At 41.4% G+C, this 20,413-nt stretch overlaps 1 protein-coding gene across 1 annotated transcript; it reads left to right on the forward strand.

Moving 5' to 3' along the window:
• Positions 1-1,960: 1,960 nt before the first annotated feature.
• Positions 1,961-12,460, forward strand: cnih2 (cornichon family AMPA receptor auxiliary protein 2). Its single transcript, XM_088012618.1, has 5 exons — positions 1,961-3,336; positions 6,102-6,170; positions 9,731-9,778; positions 11,475-11,806; positions 12,433-12,460. The coding sequence occupies exons 1-5, from the start codon at positions 3,256-3,258 to the stop codon at positions 12,458-12,460; spliced, it is 558 nt and encodes a 185-aa protein (XP_087868744.1). The 5' UTR covers positions 1,961-3,255.
• The last annotated feature ends 7,953 nt before the right edge of the window (positions 12,461-20,413 follow it).

Below are 20,413 nucleotides of genomic sequence, written 5' to 3' on the forward strand. Positions count from 1 at the left end.
TATAAGCTGCATGGTTCAAATCGTGGGGGGAAAGTAGAGGCTTATAGTCCGAAAATTATGGTAAATGTAAAAAAATAAATAAAATAAAATAAAATAAAAATCACATAGCAGCAGCATACCAAGTAGCTGAAAGAAATAAAAAATGACTTGAAATAAATTTTAATAGCTTGTTTGCTAGGTAAAATTGGTGAACAAGACACAACTTAAGGTAAGTTATACCAAACTTAACAAAAAGGTGAAAAGAAGGATTGTAGCTAGCTGGAAATATTTGTTTACATGTGAAGGACTAGCTAGCTCAATGTTTCTGAATGTTAGCTGAACGAGCTAGCCTAGCAGCCAGTTAGCCATAATGCCATGCTAAATACATGGAAGTAAAGGTTGCCAGGTAAAACTAATCTAAAATAATATACCTGCAGTTAGCTTGTCAGCTCATTAAAAGTAAACGAGCCTTTAGTTTTCAGTTTTCACTTCTGAAATCACATAAAAGCGATGGTGGTTAGGAACTGGGCTAGTTTCAGTGGTAGCTAAAGAGACATTTATGTAAGAGCAGGTAATTGTTACAATAGCAACTAATTTAAGTGGATAGCCAGGTAAGAGTGGATGCTCTGCCAACACATTGCAAAGAAATCAGCCAAGATATCCGGAAGAGAATTGTGGAGCTGAACAAGTCTGGTTCATCCCTGGGAACAATTAACTGATGCTTGAAAGTGCTGCATTAATCTGTTCAAATAATTAAATGCAAGTTTAGATGTGATAATGTCTGACCATCATGCGGCTCAGGAAGAAGATGTGCACATGTGTTTAGCTTTGTTAAGTCAACTTCGCATTGCATTTTCAGCAGCTATCACATCTGGAAATAGTTTTGCCCATAGTTCCCAGCAAGTCTTGGTCAGATTGGATGGACAGCAGGTGTGAATAGACATTTTTTTTATTCTTATAGATACTAAGTTGTGTTTAGGTCTGGGATGACATTAAATATACTTTAACTGAAACCTTTCGATTCACGATATGTTTAGAGTCCTGCTTCTCAGTCTGACGTATGTCATATCATGCAACAGGTTTTCTTCCCACATCGTTTTCTTCTATTTACCTCCATCCATCATCCAACCATCCTGATAATGAAAGGCTACCAACATACTAACAAGGTGCTACCCACTGCGTTTCAGATTTTAACAAAAATGTCAGGTTTGTCTCATCTGACCAGAGAACTTTCTTCAAACATCTGGTCGATTTACAGCTAAAATTAGCAGAAACACAACAACTACATAACCACCATCTTACGTGGTTCTGATGCACAAAATGAGACTGAACCATTGGATGCTGTGAACATTTCTCTTTTTCCCATATCTTTGACATTTTTGAAAGCAGATGCCAACGCTCAGATCTAGAGAACAAAATTATTTGGTACTTTTCAATTTAAAAAAGAAAAAGTATGTGGCACGTCTTTGCATTACGGCACCAGCGGTTTCTGAAATCAGTCCATTGTGAGGCTGAGAACGACTGAAGGGAGGAGAATGAGAACGAGGCAAAGTAAAATACAGCAATTTACTGCATGCTAATGGTGCGGAGGCAGGAAATGACAGGTAACAGAAAGCAACACCCTCTCAGAGCCAGACTTACATTTCACCAAATGATGGATGATTGAAAGCTCTGGTGAGGAGGGAGAGGGAGGCAGACATCTCCAGCTTGCCCTGCCCCCTCATCAGTCTCTGGGGAGCAGGGGATTATAGAAATATAAAAATGCACGAGAGAGGGACGCTGACAGAAAAGAGGAGAGAGGAAGCAGGAGAGCGGGAGGGAGACGGAGCAACGCTATTGGTTGACTTTTATAACAGCGACCGTGGTTGAAATTTTTCTCTCGCAGTCTAAGAAATAGTGGAAAGAGGCAGCCAGAGACAGCAGACTCAGGAAATACACATCTCTGGAAAAAATAAAGGGCGGTCTGTAGCAGAGGGGCTTTGGGTAGACGAGATGAGAGGCTGGTACCAATAAGTCATGACTTCTGAGAGCCGTGGAGATGTCTTGCTTATCAACAGGAGTGTTTTCAAAATCGGCACAACTGCGCACTGTGAACACGTAGATTCCCTACAGGGTTCTGGTTAAATCTTTTCCCCTACACTCCTTTTTTCTTCTTCTTCTTCTTCTTTTTTTTAATTGTTTCCGGCCAGAAGTGAAACATTTTCCTGGAGAAGAACCTGCGTGTGAAGGCTCTCTCTCTCTCTTTTGAGGTTGGAGAACTCTGAGGAATGCATCTGAGACGCAGAAATAGGGCAGACAACACTGACATGGTGCCGACCCAAACTGACAGAAACAAGGGCAGAGTGGACTGTTCAGAGGCAGACACGGCTGCACCCGCAGACAGGTACTCCCTACTCGATGTTAAGGTCAGTTTAAGGTATCCGTCCTTGCTTTTGGTCGTGTATTTGAGTGTTTCAAAATTTCGTGTCGATTCCAAACTTGTGCGTGCCGTTTGAGTCCTCCTTTGGTAAATCACTGGAGCAACAAGTATTTGCCACAATAAGCCTGCAAAGCAATACCTTCAACTTTAGGAGGGAATTATAAATGCTCAACAGCCTACAGATAGAAACAAGCTGGATGTTTATAAAACCGTTAAATATGACCTGGAATAACATGCCAATAAGGGTGTCTGAACTGTAAGCCATAGTAAACTTGACTACCATAAGCCATAACCACCCTGGACAGTAATCCTGTTTTTTCTTATTCTTTCTTTTTTTTTCTTCTTTTTTACTGCTCTTAATATCGACAACAATCCTGCGATTCTGCAGTCGGTGTGCCCATCAGACACTTTTACCTTCAGAGACATATGTGTAGGTTTTGTCTCAGGAGAAACTCCTCGGCGGAAGAGGAGGCAGACTATTTGCCTGTCAGAGATTGAAGAGAGAAAAAAAAAGAGGAGCACCGGGTGTGTGTGCGTTGGGGGCAACAACAGTGAAACTGTGGCTGAGAACAGATTTCCTCAGAGCTCCCCGAACCCCAGCGAGACGTCCTGCCGTCAGCCACACAAAAGGGGAGACAAGCACTGGAAGCAGCTTGAGCTCACTATTGATCGTCACTGTCAGTGATTGCTCTGCTCGCACCTGAAGTGGAAACAGACAATAAGCAGCCGCTCAGGAGGGAGGGACACCGGCAGCCTGAAAACGATATAGAAAGAAAGCAGGCGGGAAGTTTTTGGATTTTTTTTTTTTGTTTGTTTTTTGTCCCCCTCCTCCGGTCGTCAGGCTGGCTGGGGAAGCCATGGCGTTCACCTTCGCGGCCTTCTGCTACATGCTCACCCTGGTTCTGTGCGCCGGGCTCATCTTCTTTGTCATATGGCAGGTGAGTGTCACCAAAACCACTGCACACACACACACACACACACACACACACACACACACACACACACACTCTCTGACAGCGAATCGGGCACATGTTGGGGCCTGTGGACGTCCACTCTTATATCATCCCACACAGGCAGACAAACACGTCCACCTACACGCAGTTGTACAACACTTGGGTTTTTTTTCTCTTTCTTCTGCGCAAGCACACTTATTGGCTCAGGCCATTTAGGGTAAAAGTAAAAAAGTAAATGTGCCTTAATAGTCCTAGAATGTAGTAGTTTGATTCTTGGGACCAGTGGCATCTCTAAAAGTTAGGCTGCAGCCCACAACTACAACCAGGGGTCACTAATTATGACAACCAATGAACAGTCAGTTCATTCTTACTGTGCACATTATTAAAAAGATGTTTTTGTGTATGTTTGTGGGTTTGTGAGCGACATAATTCAACTTTGTGTCACTCTATGCCTCTTCTTGACCAATCAGTGTAATTTCACAGATTTCTTTTAACACCTTTAAAAATATAAAAATAGATTTAAAAAAAATCAATTAACAGCCAAGGTTTAAAATACTTTGACTAGGCCGTTTTTGTGAATACTTTAACAGTAGTAAAAAGATGCGTAGTAAAAATGTGTTTTTGCTTTTAGATTGACAGAATTTCTAACTGTTCACTTTTATGAGCAACACAAACTTTAGCGATCTTTGAAATGATATCTTATGACTAAAGATTATATGACATTAGAATAGTTTCAGTTGAACATATAAATGCATAAAATGGAATTGCAAAAACATATTTTCCTGACAGAAACACGACAATTTTGAGAAAACCCACGTTGTGCCAGGATGAGGTGGTTTTTCAGCTGTATCGAAATCGAATACTTGTTCACGTGTGGTTTTAGTTACATTTCTTATTTAATGGAAACACCACCACTGAAAACTTGTGTATTTTCAACATTTGTGGAATATTAGCAAAATTTTGCCCACATTTCTAATGGAAATGCAGCTATTGAAGTCTACAGTGAGTAGAGCAAATTTCTAAGTCAAATGCATTCATTTATGAATGTGTTAGTTTCTGTTTAGGACAAATGTTATCAGTTGGATTGTTATTCCTTTTAAAAGTGAATAAGGTAACAATGATGCACGCACTAGCAGTTTTTGAAATTAGCGGTGTGGGCAGCGAGAGACTATTTAATAAAAATGCTAACATGTGAAAATTTGGACTGTTTTCCAATATACTGCTGTTATGTCCCATAACTGATACTTATCAATACCAAATAGATTAAATATAGCTCCTTGCACTTTCAACACTGTGTAAACGCGGCACGATGCTTCTGGCTATATACTCATAGACCTGTGCTGTGTTCCACTTCTATGTTTTTCAAATAAGATTCAATCAAATTTCCATTACGCTTGCTTCAGAAAATGGAAATTTGAAATAACGTGTCACGGTTGGTTGAAAAAGCGAGAGTCGGGGGGTTAGGAGGTGCTGAATGTTGTCCACCCAGGGCACCGAACAAGCTAGCACCGTCCCTGGATGCACGATTTCTAATTATGCAATCAGTCATCCATCGGAGAGCTCCAGACGACAAACACTTTCTCAAACAAAGTGCTCCGGCTTCCTGAAAGCCTCAACGATCATGACTCTGGCCCGCCAGATTGGGCCTCATCTAACGCCCTGCTTTGGGTGGAATTTGTTCAGACACCTCAGGAGACCTGAGCTCTTTGTTTGGCGGTTACACACTCTGCAAACATCTCCGCTTCGATGTCTCACCTATTTTTTTTACATTTGCTGCATGGAGGCAGTCAGGCAGGCATAATGCGAGATATGAAACGCCTCATTAGGGCTATAGGACTTAAAATGACTAACGTACCAGTTGACTAAGTGGGTGAGACTGTATGTGAGTCACTCTGCGTGTCTGCATGTGAGGCGTGCGTCTGGCTCTGTGGTGATTTAAACACGCCGTCAAACCAGGAATATGTTCCGACTCCCTCCGCCCCCCTCGTGGGTCTGCCTCCACCCATGGGTGCAGCACCCAAAACTATGTATGGCTCACTCACACAACCAATCAGCTTTTATTCCTCCCCCCCTTCTCTTTCAAGAGTAACCATGGTGCCCAGCGAGGGGACTCACCATGTCTCCATGGAAACTGCATCTGTTTACAAGGGAGCCAAGTGTGAAAGATGAGGGGGCGCCATATGGGCTCAGACGGGGGAAATTACCGGGACGTTTTCTATTGTACACAGAAGTGGTTCCTCACTGCTGACGTTCACTCTTCTCCTGCGTCTTAAGGAGCAGTCGCAGTCATTTCCAAAGCTCAGTCAGCGCATCGGGTTGTTTTTTTCTTTTACTTTTAAAGCACTAATCTGATTTTGGCTTGCATTAAATAAACAAAAAAAATATCTAAACGGAAAATTCATGCATTTTTTACCTCGAAAACTTTGCAAGATACACGGATGCTTTTAATTACTGATGAATATTGCTAGCAGGTTTGTGTTTTTTCTGGACACTGCTGTGTGTAAAAGGGGTGAAAAATTCACAAGACAAGCCAGATCAATGCTTCCACTAATTGCACATGTGCGCATCCATCCCTAAATCACCATGTGTGCCTCTCACAATGCGAAGAATGCTGCTGCAGCTGGGCGGTATAGGCGCTGCTCGTCGATAGCATCGGCCTGCAGCCAATTGTTACGAGTGTGTCTGAAAAGTCGAAAGAACATTTTCTCACACCGTTCTGCTACTTTTTTCTCTTTTCTTCTTTTTTTCAGATCATTGCATTTGATGAACTCCGCACAGACTTCAAAAACCCCATTGATCAGAGCAATCCCACCAGAGCGGTAAGAAGAACCCTGTTGTTTCCCTAAATCTAAAAAAAAAAAATCAAACCTTCATGTGCTTGAAGAGCAATCTCTGCTTTCAGATTTTTTTTTCTTCATGATCATTACACGCATGCAAACAGAGCAGGCAGCCACAATTTAATGGCGGAGAATGGTCTGGGGATCCCTCTGGGTATTTAATTGAGCTCCGTTTAGAGCGATGCATTAATTTCCTTAGCAATAAATATTTGTACTTTTGATTTTACCGTTAATCCCGGCTTCCGAGCGATTGCCGCCGTGGTAAAGCAGACGGTGTTTCTTTGAGAAGTCATTTGTATGCAGATTAAAGCAATCAACGCTCTTCAAAGACGTCGGCTCCTTGGCCTAATCAGTTAAAGAGATCCATTTGAATGAAGCCCCTGTTTAGACAATGATGAACTGCGATGCTGTCAGAGCGAACTGCGTTGCAAGAACAAAATCTATAATTAATTAGAAAACAAAACAAAACACAAAGCCAATTTTTGTCCTAGTTTCTAGCAGTTTTCTTCTCATTCCTTGTCCTTTTACCAAAAATCCAATGTATTTTCTTTGGATTTTATGTATTAAAGGAGGACAAAGACGCACATATTAGTTCAATACTGCTCTTGAAAAACTTACCCGTTTATAATATGCTTCTTAAGTCACATAAAGAAGTGATTTATGCCACCAAACTACACAGAGTAACTGCATTTAATCCTATTATTATTGAAGCTCTTATTGAGCTACCAGTCGATAAAAATAACAATCCCAACAATACGGACAGGTTTAGGGTTCTTTAAAGGTAATTAATTGGAATTTAACGTGATAACGATAAATCAAAATCGTTATCACAATAAATGATAAACGATGCGATAAATGAAATTGGCATTTGACTCAGTTTACTCTCGTACTAATCAAGTATCAGCCGTTTGGTCCTCAGATCTGACACAGGTTGAGCAATTTCATAAAGAATCACAAGTAAAAATGTTTCTCCTGGTGAAAAGCTGGTGGAGTGAAAGTTTTGACTCAGCTGTGTCGAATACAAATCCTCGACACTTTTCAAATTTGCATTTGCAAGGAATCTTTCTTTAATCTTGAAATTTAGTGCTGCTATCTATCACATAAAACACAATGGCGTACAACAATATAAATATATTTTACCGTCCCAGAAGCCACATAAAACCTAATCTGTAACAGTAATTCCTCTCCTTGCTTAAGCTAACAGCGCTATCATGAGTCAGAAGAAAGTGTCATCATTCACTTAGCAACTGAGGAGCAGCTGTGAGCATCTTTTTCACAGGATAGCTAATGTTCTAGCAGTCATGTGAACCTTCATCTGAAAGTGAGGGAGCGATGAGGAGCGGGAGAGGAAACTGTGAAACCAGGCCGTGGGTGTGTGGAGGCACGCCAGCCACAGGAAGTGGACACAAAAGCTGCACCACCTGTAAAATCCATAACAGTCTCTGAAAAAAAGTGGAAGCCATTTTTCAAAGCTGAAAGCTCGTTGCGTCAAAGCTGCATGACTGAGTGGCGTTGCCACACACACACACACTGTAAGACGACAGCTGATGTGCAGCTTCTCCCCAAAAATACAAATCAACTGGACAAACAGAAGAGGAACTGGATGGAAACAGACGGTGAAAATATGCGCCGTTGGTTTCGGATTTAAGCCAAGAGAAGCCGCCGTTCGCGCGGCCGGGGTTGTGTACAAAAACGACAGTGGCAGTGAACATTTGATTACATACAGACAACATGGCAGTGTTGAAACGTGTGTTTCCAGTTTGGATTTGTGTTTGTAGCTAATATTCACAGTTGGAGTCTTGCAAACACAGTCAATCCTTTCAATGATTTTTATACCTCAGCTAAAATCCCCTTTATATCATCGAGTTCAAACGTTTAGTAAGCATTCATCTAATACTAATCTCATCTAGCACAGCGAACATTCCTCATTAAACAACTCTTTAGTTCAACAACTAACATTACTTCCTGTCTTACTTCAAAATAAGAGACTCCAACACAGACACAACATGGCTGCCCCAGAAATCAGACCTCTAGTGACAAAACCCAACTCAACCGCGTTTTAGGTGTCAGAGAAACTTCTAGATTTGCAAATTTTTTGGTGCTGCTATTAACAATACAAGCCACTAGCAAACTTTTCTCTTCCATTTTGTGGATTTAAAAAGTAGCTTAACAAGAAAGAAGCGGTTAGATTTCCCGATAAATAGTTGAATCGTTCAACTTTCGTGATATTCCTTTGCCACTCCGGATACGAGGACTTCCAGTTTCATTATTTTTTTAGAATCATTTTTGTATTTCCAACTGGGAAACTCATAAGAGCCGACTTTATATTACAGAAAATGCGTTGTTACTTTGAGAAACAGACACGACTTTATTGAGAAAAATCACGGCTTTTTAATCTCAACGCACGAAATCTTGTTACGCCTTAGCGGTGGACCAGGATGTGTTTTTTTTATATATATATGGCTGCAGAATAATTATCTGTATCAATATGATTTAAATGAAAGCACGTCAAAGTGTTTCATTATTCAAAGCAGCAGGTACAAATTATATTTTGTAATCGCTTCCTCGTTTTCGCTCTCTTTTATTTGTTTTGTGTAATTTCTCGACCGCCTCTGATAAATGTCCCCCGTTGGGTTGATTCGGTCCCACTGAGCCTGGATGACCGGACACAGATCCTCGGGGAAGCTACGGGCGATAAAGACGGAGTAGCACAATGATGGACAACTCCAACTCCAAACCAGATAACATTCGGTTTATCGCATTCACATGTTGACGGATGTGGGGCACGGAGCTTGAAAAAGACGGAGGGAGTCAGACAGACCGAGCTAACTGTGCTGAAGCTGAATAGTTGATAGCTGGCTGAGGATTCAGGGCAGAATTTACTCTCAGGTCAGCAGGGGATTCTCCATTTATGTCCACATTTTCGGAAAAAAAATCGACTAAAGGGAGCAGACATCAAGGGGCCTCGACCCGAGACAGAAGCTTTAAAAAAAGGACTCATAAATAAAAGGGAATTGGACTTGCTGATTAACCAATGTTTCTTGTTTGATGTAACTTTGCTTCACCGAAAAAAAATAATAAAATGGATGAACCATCTGCTAATGACAGGACTAATGATATTTTAGCTTCGCTGCTCTATTAAACACATAATTTCCCCACGGTGGCTTATTAGTGAACAACCCAATGAGTGACATACAGATAGTGTCTGATCGATGCTGTGAAAGACGGACGGCGTTCATATCAGAGCTGGGCGTCGAGTTATCGCTCGCAGGAGGGTTGTTAGCAGTCCAAAACATCACAGTCCATTAAAGGTAGACGGGTTTATGAGTGTAATCAATCCAAGCTTTTCGAAAACTAATAAAAAATCAAGCGATTGTTGGTGTTTTAGTTAATAATTACCAACATTAATATCATTTCCAGCTCTCTAACGGATGAAGATGTATTTGTTCTTTCATTATGTGACTGTTTTTGTTTTGTAGGAACATCTTGTATTTTGCAGACTATTGACAGGCGGTGTTCTCTCTCTCTGTCCTCCTTTTTAGAGAGAAAGGATCTTAAACATCGAGCGGATCTGCAACCTGCTCCGCAGAGTGAGTAACAGATGATTCTCACCTTTTGGACGGGGTGGAGGGAAGCGGATGACTAAGGCAGAGGGGCTTCAGACAACCAACACCATTTGTCTCTTTTGCACACACACACACGCACACGCTGATTCACATATATTCCTGGCCTGCAGACAGGCGGTGATGGAGATGCCATCAAGGTTTTTATCTGTGGAGTTTTCTTTTTTTCCTTTCGAAGCTTTTAGCGAAAAATAAACTCAAGAGTCTCTGAAAGCTCCTGTTGCTCTTTATGCTCCTTTGAAAATGCCTGAGTAGGAAGTTCAGGATGTAGAAACAGGGTAAGATTCTGATTCATTTGAGTTGGATGAAGGGACTCACACCGTCGACTCTAACATATATTTCTAAGCTGTAAATGAAAGAAGTGAAACTGTATTATGTGTTGTGGAAAAAGCCCTGAAACACGGTGGTGGCAGCATCATGCATGAAGCTGCAGAAACCCTGTTTAGAGCCACAAATATTACATGAACTTCTGAAAAATGGCAGCTTAAATTAAAAAATACAATAGAGTCTACTATAAGAAGTTTGTTATTTTGAAAGAACAACCGTTTTAAATGGGTTTTGTTTTTAGGTTCTGAAAAAGAAAAAACTCCACTTTCTTTCATGGAATGTTTACATTTATAAAAAAGGCAGAACAAAAGCAGATAAAGTTGTAGTGCCAATTGAAAAGTATCAGAGTGAAAAATGAACAGCAGTAATTTATTATTTAGTCATTAGGGAAAAAACTGTGGCTTCATCTTTTCGACATATTTTCACCACATTTGTAAAAGAAAAAAAAAGAGAACATCCATAAGTAAATATAATATAACTGGAATAAATTCAAATGTCAGTCATATTATAAAGTTATTCACATATTAATGAATGTCAGTTCCAAAACAATAAAAAAAATTTGCAAATTAAATATTTAGTTACAATCAAATACTGGAAAATAAAATATCTGTAGTAGACACTGGTGGGATCTCCAACATAGAGACAAGAAAAAAATAAATAGATCTTAAATATATAAATGACACTTCCAGTGTCATTCTGCTGTGGAAATTCAATGCAATTATTCCACAAAAGAGTTTCAAAGCACCTAAGACTGACTTTTGTTATTACACCTATACTTAAAAACTTCAGTTTGTGTTTTGTAATTTTTAACAAAGTCACTCAGACGCATTGTGAAGGGTCCGAAGAGCCACTGGCAGCTCTGGACCCGCAGACTGCAGACCCAGTACCAGAGCTATAATGGAATGGTTCAGATCAATCTGATAGAATGGTCTAGTCCAAGTCCATATCTCGATTCAAGTCCGAGGAAAGACTTTAAAATTATGCTGAAATTGTGTGAAAAACCATTAAAGAGATAATAGAAAGGACAAAAAAGTAGAAAATAATTGCAGCTGTTCTGCATTTAGACTGTTGAGCAGGAGTCTGGAGGCTCAGGATGCTGCTTACTGAATAGACAAAAAAAACTTGCTTTCATACAACGGGACTAAACTACTGATTTGTTGGAGGAAAGCTGGCAACTTTTAAATCAGCGTAAAGCCTAGAAACAAATAAAAACAGTCCAAATACCTCTGGAGCTACTTCTTCCCGTTCAGCAGCTCTGAAGGTCTGAGTTTACTCGGCGCTGCAGCATCCCAGCGATGTTTAACCCAGTCCTCGTCCTTGTGTCTGTCCCAACCAGTTGGTGGTACCAGAGTACTCCATCCACGGCCTCTTCTGCCTGATGTTCATGTGCGCCGGAGAGTGGGTCACACTTGGCCTCAATATCCCGCTGCTCTTCTACCATCTGTGGAGGTACGGTCCCACAGCAGCTGTCCCGTCGCTGTGTGTCGTGCCGTCCAGCCAAACTCCCCCCGCTGCTCTTTTCAGGTTCTTTCATCGGCCGGCCGACGGATCGGAAGTGATGTACGATCCGGTCAGCGTGATGAACGCCGACATCCTCAACTACTGCCAGAAGGAGTCCTGGTGCAAGCTGGGCTTCTACCTGCTCTCTTTCTTTTACTACTTGTACAGGTGAGGAGAGACGTGGTCGTCCCAGAGGTTGGTTAATGAGGACATCCAGAAAACGTTCAGGTTTTCTGGATTTTAAGTGGGAGTAAATATCTTTTTTCTTAGTCAAAACTGTATTTTATTCAGTTTTGATGTTTATTTAGAATTAATTTGAAGTGGTCAAATGTACAAATCATGTTTAGTGTCTGTTTTCAAATTGTTTTTGATAGAAAAGAGATTTTTTTCCCTTTATTTTTTAATTAAACTCATATTGCCTCATTTTTTGAACAGATGGACTTGTCACATGAAAGTCACTTTTTTTTATTTCTAGCAAAATAAAAATATTTCATCTGAAAGAAACCACAAATCGGTTCTGCAAGAAGTATTTTTAATTGTATTATTTCACGTGGATATTTGCCAGTGAGAGAAAAACAAAAGACTTGTTTGGATGTTTACCATCAGTTTACCCCAGAACTTCTAAATGTTTCCAATAAATTCCCACTAAAGGTTTGCCGTTTGGAACATTTCCGAGACATTTCCATGCACGTATTTGTGTTTTCCCATCACTTTGTAGCACTAGGTAGAGATCAGTGATGCCTCTTGTTGTGACACAGACATTTTGTTAACTTTTGCCCAATTTCCCTCCTCAGTATGGTCTACGCCTTGGTGAGCTTCTAACAAGTGCTGTGAAGATCTAACTGGAAGGAGCTGTAAGATATCCAAAACCGACGGAGGGAAAATCTTCTTCTTTTCATATTTTCTGACTCTTTTGGCCTAAGACTGATCTGACTGAATGTGAGTGTAAAACGGTGTTACTTAGGATCTTGTTTAAACCCTTCATCCCAGATACCGCTCTCAGAAAGCCTGAAGAAAAGAGAGGGGAAAAAAAGCAGCTCTGAAAGACTGAAAAGAAGCAAAAAAAAAAAAATGAGGATGTCGGATATTTGAGATGCCTTTGACCCCGATACACAATTCACCGATATTTCTGAAGGGCTGGATTTCCCCGTGCTGCTCTTACCGATCCGGTCGCTCAACTCACTGTGAACCTCCAAACGCTTAGGGGCCGGAAAAGAAACAAACACGTCTGTAACCTTCGACTTTCAAAGCGTTTACGATTGTTTTGATATCAGTCGTCGTGTTTAAAGCGCGGGTTACATCGAGCGGTCGCTTTAACCGCGTCGCAGTCGCATTTCGCGTCTTCGCTGCCGGAAGAAACGCAGAACACCGACAAGGTTCGTCAAGCTCTGACAAAAAAAACCTAAAGTTGAACACGACAAGGAAAATGACATCCAGGTACAAATCAAACCCAGTTTCACAGAAGGACGTTAGAGAGCCGCTGACAGGAAGATGCGTTTGTGCAAATCTGTGAGCAAACATGCGTTGGCACGGACTGGATTCAGCTTTTATGCCTGTGTCCACATTTTCCCGTGTCGCTGGGTTTGCTCATCATAAATTTGACTTTAAGGGTTTTCATGCTATGTCTGTAGCTGTAAAGACATATATTTATTGCTTCATAGGTTCATGCTTTTGAAAAGAGTAATAATGCCAAAAGTTTATAGTAAAAACAAAACAAACCTTGTGCCAAATTTAAGAATGAATCACGTTTTGTGCATTTAAAGGGATACTTCTGATTTTTTTTTTTCCACGTGAAGATCTGTGAAGTTTCCAGACTTGTTTCTGCAGAATGCTTACATACGCAGAGATGAGAATAACTTCGCTTCCCGAAAATCAGAACTGTGCCTTTAACACATCTGGCACCCGGTTTTTGTCTTTGTTTTTTTTTTTTAAATGAAGAAAAGCAATGTAGAAAAAAAAATCTGTTGTACTTTTAGTGTGCAGAGAGCGCCTTATTCCTGTTCCCAGTGAAGTTTACTCTCACTCATCTGCATCTATCCTATAGTCATTTTTAGCGAGCGGTTTTCGAAACTTTTCTCTGATCCAAGGTAGAGTAGAGATCTCATGTATAAAAAGCAATTAAAAACACGCAAAATAGCAACGTCGTGCGATCCATGAGACATATCAGAGGTGTGTTATTCAGTGTTTATAATGCCGGTGAGTGAGGCTCGGGCGTTAGGATGAGACATTAATGACTCGATGGCGACTTTTTCGATATCGAGGAAGTGTAAAAACGCAGCGAAATCACCATGGTGCCGTTTCAGCCGTAGAGCGGACGGGTGTGAGAAGCGAAGGAGCAAAACGGTTTCCATGGCGATGCTGCCTTCGATGAGACTTTGGTCCGTTTGTGCGTGTGATTGGGCAGAAATGTTTGAGCTGAGACGTCGTGACAGCAGCCTATGAAAGACGTTTCTCATTTAGTCAGACTTTTTAAACCTAAACTTCACAAATTGCCATTTAGATATTTTTAGTATCTAGATATTTAGGTACTAAACATCTGATGCCTGTTCGTTGTGGGCTGTCAGGGATTTTATGACACACTTTGATTTAGCTAGCAAGTCCACATGACCAATTTTAAGATTTTTGTGACCCTGAGTTTTCTGTATTAGCCTGTTTCCTTACCATGACAAAGAGACTGTATTGGGTCTTCCTGCATGTCACCTGACCTGCACTGTGTGCCAGGGCGCTCATCATAAGCTCAAACACAATGGCAATACGATAAATTCAAAGCAAAAAAATTTGAAAAACAACTTTTTCAGTAAGCTTTGTGTTTACACTGTCAGCTAGACCCACGTTGGAAAAGTGTGAAAAACTAAATACGCCTGCGCAAATTACCAAAAGTCATGGGAACAATTTTTCTACAGTTTTTTAAAAATGTTACAATTCAGAAAATCTCGTGTATATTATCAGTTTTGGGGAAATCAGTTTTTAAATGTTATGAATTGGGTCAAACATTTTCTACAGCAGCTTGCTGTCGGTCGCTTTGCTCACACAAATCTTTTCTGTTCTGCCAACAATGTTTCTAGATCAGGGCTTTCTGAAGGCCACCAAAACATTAACTTCCTCTTTGTAAAGCGCACCAGTCCCTCCCGCAGCAGGAATACAGACACACAACAAATGTAACAATGTTCAGTAGAATATGATAGAAAAATCCTTTGTTGTCCCACAATGGGGGATGATTTCTGTACAACAGCAGCAAAGAAAGAAGAAATCAATAGCAATAATCAATCATGGCAAAACATTTCGTTTTCATCACACCACAGGACGTCTCTCCAGTCTTAGGATCTTTGTCCCTGAGTGCATTTTGCACGTCGTAATTTGACCTTTTTTGTTGTGTAATGGATTCTTCTTCCTTCCAGCTCATGTCGATAAATTAAACTCATCTCATTGTGGATGATGACAGTCTTACATCTTCACAAGTTCTCTAGCTTTCCCAAATCTACTAAAGGCGTAATAATCTGAACTCCAAAGAAGAAGAACTAAACGTACAACCTTTAGCTACCTGAATGTGGTATTGAACTGGAATATGCTTCATCAAACCAGTGTCAGGGACAAAGAAATCTTGACTAGGACACTTTTAATTTACTTATTTCTTTTAATTTCTTTCCCAATAAAATGCAATAAAGCCAAACATTGTTATAGTAAGACATATTATTGACCGCAGAAACGAAGCAACGCTTCTCCAAGACGCTTTGCCGAGACACGCCGTCTATAGGAGAAAATCTCACATAGGTTGTGTGATTTCACTTTCAATCACTGAAGCAACTTTCATAGGCTCCCAGTGTTTTGGAAGACGAGCAATATGTCGTGCCAAGAGACGTTCGCAGATAATCACAGGACACCGAGACCTCATTGTTCCGCCAACTGTGTGAATGTGTGGAGTCTGGACAATCACTACTGAAGCACAGGAACTCGCCGACAGAGGAAGACATAACGCCTCCTGCTGGAACGTTATCATGTAGTCGCTCTAAATAAAGCATTTTAGAAAATTGAACTTACTGAATTCTGTATCGTATCCGTCTTTTATACATTCCTCATTATAATGCTAAAGTCGATTTGGTGAACCACTTTATATCTATTCGGTTACAATATGATGTGCATCTATTTACACGCCATATCCCAATAAAACAGTTATGCCAAAAGTTGCTTCCGAGTTTCTTCTTTGGTGCTGGAGGTCAGCAGGGTGAGAAAGGTCAAAGCCACTGGTTGGTACGCTCGAGGAGAAAAGAAAAAAAATAAATAAAAAAATAGCTCCCCAAGCTTGCAGAGGGGGAATTCGTGAGGAAACAGAGTGGTAAATTAGACGATGATAGAGGGCAGAACGCCTCGCTGAAAGCTGCCTAAGCCAACAGCTGCATTTAGAAGTGGCTGCAGAGACATTTAGGCGCATCTTGAAGAGTACGAGAATAACTGAGAGCAGCCCCCACTGAGACGGCAAGAGCTTCCACTTCAGAGGCAGAAAGCAGGTTAGAGCTTCCTGCTAATGTCTCCGGAATACTAACATGAGAACTAGATACATTAGAGGTTTACAGGGACAGAGATACAGCAGTGGCTTTACACAGGCATCACCGAAGAACATCACAAAGAGTCGTGGTAAAAGGTTTTAACTATCAGGAAGTAACCTTAAGTAAAAACACCCAAAGACTAACGATGCTAAACTTAGCCAAAATAAAACTGTATCTAAAACATATTTGAATGTTTTACACATTTTTGATCTTACAAATCAATTATGATAAACATTTTTTTTTTGACAAATTACAAGAATAACCCATTTAGTGTCAAAGTGAAAACTGATTTCTTCAGGTGACTGCATAAATTATCCACTCCCTTTAAAGTGACTGACCTAATTCAACAGCTAATTGGTGATAACTAGCTTTAGGCTGGCACTGGCAGCACTAGCTAGCTTTAGGCTGGCACTGGCAGCACTAGCTAGCTTTAGGCTGGCACTGGCAGCACTAGCTAGCCTTAGGCTGGCATTAGCAGCACTAGCTAGCATTGAGCTGGCACTGGCAGCACTAGCTAGCATTGAGCTGGCACTGGCAGCACTAGCTAGCCTTAGGCTGGCACTGGCAGCACTAGCTAGCATTGAGCTGGCACTGGCAGCACTAGCTAGCCTTAGGCTGGCATTAGCAGCACTAGCTAGCATTGAGCTGGCACTGGCAGCACTAGCTAGCATTGAGCTGGCACTGGCAGCACTAGCTAGCTTTAGGCTGGCACTGGCAGCACTAGCTAGCATTGAGCTGGCACTGGCAGCACTAGCTAGCATTGAGCTGACACTGGCAGCACTAGCTAGCCTTAGTCTGCACTGGCAGCACTAGCTAGCATTGAGCTGGCACTGGCAGCACTAGCTAGCCTTAGGCTGGCATTAGCAGCACTAGCTAGCATTGAGCTGGCACTGGCAGCACTAGCTAGCTTTAGGCTGGCATTAGCAGCACTATCTAGCTTTAGGCTGGCACTGGCAGCACTAGCTAGCCTTAGGCTGGCACTGGCAGCACTAGCTAGCATTGGGCCAGCACTGGCAGCACTAGTTAGCTTTAGGCTGGCATTAGCAGGACTAGCTAGCTTTAGGCTGGCATTAGCAGCACTAGCTAGCTTTGGACTGGCATTGGCATAGCATTGGGCTGATGTTGGCAGCACTAGCTAGCTTTAGGCTGGCACTGGCAGCACTAGCTAGCCTTAGGCTGGCATTAGCAGCACTAGCTAGCATTGAGCTGGCACTGGCAGCACTAGCTAGCATTGAGCTGGCACTGGCAGCACTAGCTAGCCTTAGTCTGCACTGGCAGCACTAGCTAGCATTGAGCTGGCACTGGCAGCACTAGCTAGCCTTAGGCTGGCATTAGCAGCACTAGCTAGCATTGAGCTGGCACTGGCAGCACTAGCTAGCTTTAGGCTGGCATTAGCAGCACTATCTAGCTTTAGGCTGGCACTGGCAGCACTAGCTAGCCTTAGGCTGGCACTGGCAGCACTAGCTAGCATTGGGCCAGCACTGGCAGCACTAGTTAGCTTTAGGCTGGCATTAGCAGGACTAGCTAGCTTTAGGCTGGCATTAGCAGCACTAGCTAGCTTTGGACTGGCATTGGCATAGCATTGGGCTGATGTTGGCAGCACTAGCTAGCTTTGGGCTGGCATTGCAAGGCTTGCACAGAGAAGTATTGCAACGTGCACTAGTATTTTTGTTTTGATGACTGTGTTTGCAATGTCATTACAAATACAGTCATCAGTCTGTATTTGATGACTGTATTTTAATGGCAGTCATCAGTCATTGCTGATGACTGATGCTGCTAACTAATTTTCAACAAAGTAAATGTCCTGCTGTAATGGGTCAGATGTTCAGTTATCTGGAAATGTTGAAAGCATGTTTTCTGCAGGAGGAAGATAATTTTTCTGTGTGGCGCCAGTTCAATATTATTTCATTAATATTCCTAATGACTTGTAGGAAAGGAGTAATAAAGTGCTACCTTTTCTCTTTTAGATATCTAAACCAAACTTTACTTGTTTTTTGATAAAACATTTTCAGTTAATTGTTTACATATTGCAGAATAAACTTTAATTGATTTGAAATGGTGAGAACATATTAAAGTATGTTCTGGGAGCATCACTGGCTCTTATCTAGAAAAGTTCTTATAAAAATCTGACCTGCTAAGATTTATGATCCTGAAAAACACCTTCTGGTCACATGTACAAATGGTGTTTGTCAAAAACAAGCCAGGGACTTGTTCTGGCGTCTGTAAGGTCCTGCGCTATATCAATAGTCTAAATAATGATTCAGACAGAAAACAACAAGGTTTCAAGCTGGTGTTTTTTCCTATGTTTGAAGAGGACATATTGCTCCCCGCTGTCACCATGGAAACCAAATTGTACTAGAAATTCCTGTTGACTCACATCGAGGGTCTCACTCAAAGCAAAAATATTCAAGTCAAAGTGGTGCAGATGCCCCGCGGCGCCGCTTTTCTGCTCAAAAACCTTTTACCGGGACATAAATATCTCGGACTCAGGTAAGCAGCCATGACAACCTGAAGCCCGGCGAGTGTTAGTGGCCGCAGACAGGAGCTAACACACGCACACACACACACACACACACACACACACACAAAAACATCTTTTCTACTCTGTCTCAGCCCACGGTTCACACTCCTGCACTCCCATCATCCTGGGCTCTTCCTTTCACAGCACCCTCCACCACAATAATTGTCTCAACTCCTTTCCCCTCTCTCCCACGTCTGTGCTCTCCCCGAGAGATGTAACCATGGAAACTGGCCACAACTGATGGGCTTGAAACGTCAGGATTGGCATACACAATCGGCCGGCTCGCACACGCGCGCAGAGATGCGTGCTCGCTGACAAACACGTACACAAACACACACACACACACTTGCAATTATTGTGCTCATTCATTATTATGCAAGACACTCCAGGCTGCATGTTATTGTGACTGTATGGGTTAGGAAAACCGCAAAGCGCCTTACATGTGAAATTTATGTTTAAATATGTGGAGAGAGTTTCATATTTTAGTGGAAGATTACCAGCACATTAACTGACAAGGAGACCATGAAAAGAAATCCAATTTCTGTAATTCGGTGTGTTTAATTAAAAAGGGGAATATGCTAAAGGGCTTTGTCATATTTTGTCTGCAGCCAAACATTCCTGCCAAATATTAAAACAGACTATTTACAAACGTATTCGTACCTTATGAAATGTTTTCAGAGGCTTTAATATAGGTAGGATTTTAAGCGATTGATATATATGCTATCAGATCAAAATTGCTAAGCAGAATTTAATTATGTCTCATCAGTAAGCGCAACAATATTGAATAATCAATTCGTGTCCAACCTAAGAATTGTTCCACACACACATAATTAAATCAATAGTTCTTAAAATCTAATTAATTGTTCAGTTTCGGAGCCTTTAGACTCTATTGGAATTTAAAATTTTACCCAATCGTTAACGTTTGGCTGTCAGCTACGTAAAGAGGCAGTTCGACGCTATGAAGCTTACCATAATAGCCTGAAATGTAAACAACCATCTCTCCACTGCGAAGAGATAAGCTGCCAAGCTGAACGAAGCAGTGATCAACGTTAAGTCAATGTGTGGAAGTGTGGTCGACTGAATGGCTTCGTTCACAATCTCCTAAAACTACAGGCAGACTACAAATCTAAAACTGACGTCATTCACAACTTCTCGTTCTGTTCACCGATTGGTCCAGATGAAAATTCTACCGGAGCAATCCACTGTAACTGGAGAAAGTGAAGATGGAGCAGAGACAGAAGATGAGAATCAAGCGGAGTGGAAAGGAAGGCAACGGCCAAGAGTGTAAATGCTGTAGAAAGTGTATTATGTCTATTTTCCACACTGAATATATGTGCATCCAGCATAAACACATCACCCCAAAACACTCAAAAACGTCATTATGCAGGAAAAAAATGCAGGTTTCAGAGTTAACAAGATCGGCTACAGACTTACCCTCTGCTTTGTGTCGGTAATAAATCCCATAAATAAATAAAACAAACTGAAGTGGGTGATGGGAATGTGGCAAAACGTGGAAAAGTACAACTGTGTATGAATTCTTTAGCAAGCGTAGGAATTCTGACAGACGTACTTATCCATTTCTATTATAATCTGCTTTTCTATTCTTTCCGTTTCCCTTGCAAGCCTTCAGACGGACGTAGAAGTGGAAGTGTTGTGTTAGCAAAGCGTTTGAGTCCAAGAATGTGTCAAACCTGTTCACACTTATGTTTT

The sequence above is a fragment of the Poecilia mexicana genome, unplaced genomic scaffold (assembly GCF_051168715.1).
Source record: "Poecilia mexicana isolate PSO_F unplaced genomic scaffold, ASM5116871v1 scaffold_14, whole genome shotgun sequence".
In the NCBI taxonomy this organism is placed as follows: Eukaryota; Metazoa; Chordata; class Actinopteri; order Cyprinodontiformes; family Poeciliidae; genus Poecilia; species Poecilia mexicana.